We start from the raw sequence: 6,262 nt of genomic DNA on the forward strand, positions 1-6,262 counted from the left end.
AGCTGCGAACCAGCTTCGGCAAAGTTAGAAATCTACTCCGAGTGGCAGGAATCCCTCCCACTCGGGGGCATAGCCGCGAACCAGCTTCGCCTAAGTTAAAAACCTACTCCGAGTGGCGAGCATCCCTCCCACTCTGGAGCTTAGCCATGAACCAGCATCGTCTAAGTTAAAAACCTACTCCGAGTGGCGAGCATCCCTCCCACTCGGGGCTTAGCCGCAAAATAGCTTTGCCTAAGTTAAAAACCTACTCCGAGTGGCAAGCGTCCCTCCCACTCGAGGGCTTAGCCACGAAGCAGCTTCGCCTAAGTTAAAAATCTACTCCGAGTGGCGAGCATCCCTCCCACTCGGGGGCTTAGCCGCGAACCAGCTTTGCCTAAGTTAAAAATCTACTCCGAGTGGCGAACATCCCTCCCACTCGGGGGCTTTGCCGCGAACCAGCTTCACCTAAGTTAAAAACCTACTCCGGGTGGCGAGCATCCCTCCCACTTGGGGAGCTTAGCTGCGAACCAGCGTCGCCTAAGTTTAAAACCTACTCCGAGTGGCGAGCATCCCTCCCACTCGGGGGCTTAGCCGCGAACCAGTTTCGCTTAAGTTAAAAATCTACTCCAAGTGGCGAGCATCCCTGTCACAGCCTGATTTTTGGCCCTTTCTTTTTCTTTTGATTTTCTGAGATTTTTGCTTGAGTTTTCTTTTTCGGTGGCTATGTGGTCTGGAAACTGGAGAAGATGACCTCTTCTTCCTTTCCAGTGGCTTGTCATCCTCATATCCATCCCAAGACCTTGACATTTTCATCCTAGCCCAACCCCAATATTCTTTTCCTTGGGAATATTCCTTTATCTCTTAAAGGTATAACCCAATTTGCCCTAGGTTGTGAAGCAACCTATATTTCCATCACTCCTAAAAATCCTAAATAATTTTCATAATTTTTTTGGGTCATATCTTCCTCAAATATGGCAAAATATTTCATTTTCCATGTTCCTTATCATGCTCAATTAATTCCTTTCATATTCTGTCCTAAATGGCAGTTTGTGAAGTAAGTGCCATTTACCTTTGCCCAATTGACGCCAAACTTTTTGGACACCTTTTAATGTCCATATCATTGCCTCATTCCAAAATTCAACTCCATTTTCCTAGTAAATATTCCTGAGCAATCTTTCAAAGTTCCTGTCTGAGGGAATTCATTGTGAAGAAAGTACTAGCTAGGTTAATCCAATTGAGTTGAAATTTTGCATGGTCCTTTCTATCATCAAATCATGACCCTCCTCAAGATTTGATCTCATTAAATGCATCCATGTGAGCTTAGCAGAAATTCTCTGTTTCTGTCCAAATTTTCAGTTAGTGAAGCAAGTGTATTTTATCTTGCTCCATTATGGCTGAAATTTTTTCAGGGTCTTCTCCCACCCATATAATTTATCTCCACAAGATTTGGGTCATTTTATCTAGCCATTTTGCCTCAGGATTTTTCTTAAGTTTCTGTCCAGAGAGGTGCTGCATGAAGAAAGTACCATTTTGGCTTGACCAAATGGCATGGAATTTTTATGGCACTCTCATATGACCAAATAACCCTGCCATGTTAATTTTCACCTCAATCCATCACTCCATGTGAGTGCTTCTTCCTGCTCTTGTTTCTGGACCAATTTATGTAGTTGTAAAGCAACTATATTAAATACTAATTAAAATCATCTCAAAATTTACAGGATTGTAGTGCTTCCTATCCTAAACCTCCCTCGCATATTTTCTGCATCTTAACCTCACTAAGTTGATCATAGTTTCATGATCTAGTTTGCAACAACAAACTTCAGAGCTTAAGTACAACCCAACCACTACGTATTTAACCGAGATACCACCTCACTTGCAACCCACTCTGGAGGGACTCCACCCCAGATGTCATTTGGCCGACCGTGTGGCACTGTGGGCACTAGTGCAAGCGGTGATCCTGGGCTTTGGCATGTCATGCACGCGCTCTGCTGTCTTTGGCCGCGTCCAGGACGTCTTCTATCTCCGGCCACTCCCTCTCTCGTCGTCTTCCGCACCCAGCCATGTCCAACAGGTTCCTCATGTCGTCGCCTTCTCCCTGGACCTATCTCCCCCTCTGGCAGCTTCTCCGTCGGCGCTCGTCGCCGCACACCCACGGGTGAGCGGTAGCCGACAGCGCATTTATGGCGCTCGTTCGCTTCTCTCCTGCGCATTTATAGGCTCGGCCTCCCTTGCCCCGCCTATATAAGGAAGCCCCGAGACCCCTCGATCTCACCACCAGCCTCGCCTTGCTCCACTACCCCTCCCTGGCCTGTCAAACGAGCTCGATTAGCTCTCCTGCCCCTCCCATGGCCGAAGCCTCGCCGCGGTGCTCCGCTCAAATTCGGCCGACCCGAGCCTCCCCTCCACCTCTAATCCTCACCAGTAGATCACCCACACTCCGGAGACCCTCCCCAGCCCCTCCATTCTTCTCCGGAGTGCCTCAGGCCGCCGTCCCCAAGATCGGCCACCGCCTCCCCTGTTTTCTGTTACCGCGTGGCGCCGTAGTCCCGTCCCTCCCCGGCGCCTGATCCCCCTCTGGATGGATGCGGTGGGCCAAGTCTCGTTCGCCGGCGCCCTCCCGACGCCCGGAGGCGGTCGGAGCCAGCCAGGCCAGTCGCCGGCCGAGCCTTCCCCCGCCTCTGTTCTCTGTCGCGAGCTTGAAGAAAGGGAGCGGGAGGAGAGAGATAAGCCCGGCGGGCCCCGCATGTAGTCACTCACGCACTGACCTGGTGGCCCCGTTGACCACTTTAAGTGGAAACGTATTACGAGGAACACATTTTCCACTCCCAAAAGCGTACTCCGGTTTTGCTTCGGCTGGAAGTACGTTTCCTCTGTTCTAAAGGCGTAATATACAAAATACATTTTCTCTTTTTCAGCTCAGCCGGCCGAGGTGGTTATATTGTGAATCTTCACTGTTTAGCCCCTTTTCTTCTTAAAAAAGTGAACGGCCACAACTTTTCACTTGTAATTCTGATTGAGGTGATTCCAACGCCTACGCCTTCGTCTCGTCGAGCCCGTTCTGTTCATGTCATTCTCACTATGGTTTGACACAGTGAAAATGACCTTATCGCCCTTGCCCTTAATTAGCCTCCTATGGGAGAGAAACTTCTAGTAGTTCCTTGAACCGTTTTTTTCTTTTACTGGTTTTTCTGTTTTTTTCTATTTCTGTTTCTTTTCCTTTCCTTTTCTTTTTTTCGTTTTCTGTTTCTTTTTTTCTTTTCAAGGTTATTTAATCTTTTTTAAACTAAGTTCATGTTCCAAAAATGTTCTTAAATTTAGAAAAATGTTCTTGCCTTTAAAAAATGTTCGAAATTTAGAAAAGGTTGTTTTAAAAAATATTCTTAATTTCTAAAAATGTTTGTGATTTTCAGAAAATGTTCCTCTTTTCATAAAATGTTGCAAATGCTTTTTATTCAAATTTTTCAAAAACGTTTGGGTGTTAAAATATGTTCGTGATTTTCAAAAAATGTTCATGATTTTAAAAAATGCCTTTGTTGAAATTTTAGAAAAATGTTTTAAAAATTTGTTCACATTTTCAAAAACTGCTCATGTTTGAAAAAATGTTTTTGCCTTTCATAAAGTTATTCGTGTTTTTCTTTTTTTTCTTTTAAAATAAATGTTTGGCTTTTAATAAAACTCTGAATTTTCAGTATTTGTTCGCCTTTTCTATAATATGTTCAACACTACGAAATATGTTCCCTTTTTCAAAAAAAATCTCAAATTAGAAAAATGTTTGTGTTTTCAAAAAATCTTCTGGAATTTGTAAAATTTTCAACAATTCAAAAATGTCCCTGTTTTAAATTTTTGTTCAAAACTTCAAAAAAGTTTCTGAATTTTAAAATATGTTCACATTTTCCAATTATTCTTCACAATTTTTGAAAATTGTTCATGTTTTTAAATTTTTGTTCGAATTTCAAAATTTTGTTCACATGTTTCGGTAAGTGTTCAATTTTTTTTCAATATTTCAAAATTCTATTCACACTTTCAAACATTGCTCAAATTTTTATAACTTTGTTCATAATTTCCAAGAGAATGATCGAAAACTCTGAAAAAGATCGGATCTCTGTCTTTACATTCTTTACTAGTTTGCCCTTATTGAATGTCAGTAGGGCTCATGGGTCGGAGTGGCTAGCGAGAATGCCTCCTAAGCTGGAGGTAAGGAGCGCGTCACATAAGAGGTCCCATAGAACAGCTATGCACGTCTCAAAAAGCTGTTACGTGGCCGAGTCGAAAGAAGGACATAAATACGACCCAGCAACAAAAACGACACAAACACGAAACAGGCGCAAGTCATTAAAAGTGGACTGAAGCGCAATAAGCGAGAAAGGGGGAGTAGCCCAATGGTTGCGGTCGGAGTGACACGTCCACCAAACAGAGTTCGAATCCTGATGGGAGTCGAATATCTTGCATTTCTCGCTAAGGAGGCCTTATAAATAAATTGCCATTCCAATTTTTTTTTATCCGTCCGCAATTACCTCATCCTCCTCTGCCCCCGATTCCTTCTCTCCTCGCAGCAGCCCCCGCCCCCTTCTCAAAGCTCCGCCATCCCCGTCCTGTACTCCCTTGGAGAAGATCTATTTTTTTCGACGGGAGGAGTCATTCCGGCTTGATCCGTCCTGTACTCCCTTGGAAAAGATCGATTTTTTTCGACGGGAGGAGTCATTCCGGCTTGATCCGTCCTGTACTCCCTTGGAAAAGATCGATTTTTTTCGACGGGAGGAGTCATTCCGGCTTGATCCGGTGGTGGCGATGCCGGCCAGATCCTGCGACGGCGCCGACGCGAGCCACCAAGGGCCGTGGACTCCCTCTCTGGCTGCGCTTCCGCCAAACCCTAGCGGCTCGGCGTCCCGGCGACCATCTCCGAGGTGGTTTCTTTCTGCAGCAGCCAGCCCATGGAGAAGGCCCGGACAAATTCTCGGAGCAGTACGCCCGCCGCTCCAGCACCTTTCCTCACCGCCGTCGTCATTCAAGGTCACCCCCATCCTTTAATCCTTTTCTATGCATCATCATGCGTATTTGTATTTGTGCTACACCATCATGCTTCTTTTTGCTGCTCAATCAGATTAGAATCAGCAATTATGGATCTTTGTTGCATATGGTGTAAATTTGTGCGTTGCATAAATGTGTCAAAATTTAAAACTGTTAACATGTTCATATATTTTTATCTTCTCTCCACTAATACTGAAACAATCAATGTTGCTCAGAGTTGCTTGATATGTCGTTCAAGTCCATCACAGCTGCTTGGGGAAGTGGGGAGCTAGTTAACTGTGGTTTCACATTATCTGAGGCAAAGTTGTAATAAGTGAGCGACAAGTAATATGGTTTGGAGGGAGTACCTAAATTGGAGTTCAGAAAATTATGAGGCATCTCTACCCAACTAGAGAGGACAGATTAGATTAGGCCAGCATCTTGCTTCAAACACGTGCGTGCTACTGTACTTGTTGTGGTTTAGCCCTTTTTCTTCAAAATATGCATTTAAGTCTTCAGCTCTCATATTCTTTTTGCGGCTTATTTATTTATATACTCAGAGAGAGGACTGGTTAAATTAGGCCATCGGAGTATCTGTTTGATGTGATGAATTTCAATTCTGCATCGGAGTATTCATTTAATGAACTTTACCCGTCTTTTTTTCAGGTTCTCTCTGTGGTTGAAATTTGGCAAGATGAAGTTGTTCCTATGGTTTCTGTCATGAAAATTAAAATGACACCTTTGGAGTCTTGTGCTGACATGGGTGGTTTAGATGCTCAAATTCAAGAGATCAAAGAAGCAGCTGAACTTCCTGAGCTATATGAGGACATTGGATTCAGGCCTCCGAAGGGAGTCATACTGTATGGGGAACAGGGAAAGCTTTACTTGCAAAGGTTTTGTCTTTTAATCACTTCCATTTGGCTCTGAAGGCTTGAAAATCCATGTTTTGCTGCATCTACTACTACTATAAAAGAAAGAAAGGGGCAGATCCAAACAATCTAACCCATTCATCTAACAAATCTAATGGTCCATAATTCTTCCATGTTTAACACTACAAGCCACGCATTAAGCCACCACTAATCCCGCCGTTCCAAAAACAAAAAGAAAAACCGCCACCCCACCCACGCACGCACGCCCGCCCGCCCCCCTCCTCTCATCGCGCCGCGACGCACGCCGCTCCTGCTCCTCCCATCGCGCCGCGACGGACGCCGCTCCTGCTCCTCCCACGCCGCGCCGCGCCGCACGCCGCCTCCTGCTCCTCCCGCGCCGCTGCCCC

At 45.0% G+C, this 6,262-nt stretch overlaps 1 protein-coding gene across 46 annotated transcripts in view; it reads left to right on the forward strand.

Annotated features, from left to right (window-relative positions):
* The first annotated feature begins 4,295 nt into the window (after positions 1-4,295).
* LOC123156027 (uncharacterized) overlaps positions 4,296-6,262 on the forward strand; it is a 15,835-nt gene continuing 13,868 nt past the window's right edge. For 14 of the 46 annotated variants that reach the window (XR_006477766.1, XR_006477767.1, XR_006477772.1 and 11 more), the window contains exons 1-2: positions 4,300-4,989; positions 5,653-5,879. Coding sequence is in view for 12 of the 46 variants with exons in the window: in XM_044574191.1 (XP_044430126.1) it covers positions 4,768-4,989; positions 5,653-5,879 (449 nt within the window). In the remaining 34 variants the exon portion in view is untranslated. Of the gene's footprint in view, positions 4,990-5,222; positions 5,441-5,652; positions 5,880-6,262 lie in introns of all 46 variants that reach the window. The other 32 variants (XR_006477754.1, XM_044574201.1, XM_044574200.1 and 29 more) reach the window with 7 other exon arrangements.

The sequence above is a fragment of the Triticum aestivum genome, chromosome 7B, assembly GCF_018294505.1.
Source record: "Triticum aestivum cultivar Chinese Spring chromosome 7B, IWGSC CS RefSeq v2.1, whole genome shotgun sequence".
Taxonomy (NCBI): domain Eukaryota; kingdom Viridiplantae; phylum Streptophyta; class Magnoliopsida; order Poales; family Poaceae; genus Triticum; species Triticum aestivum.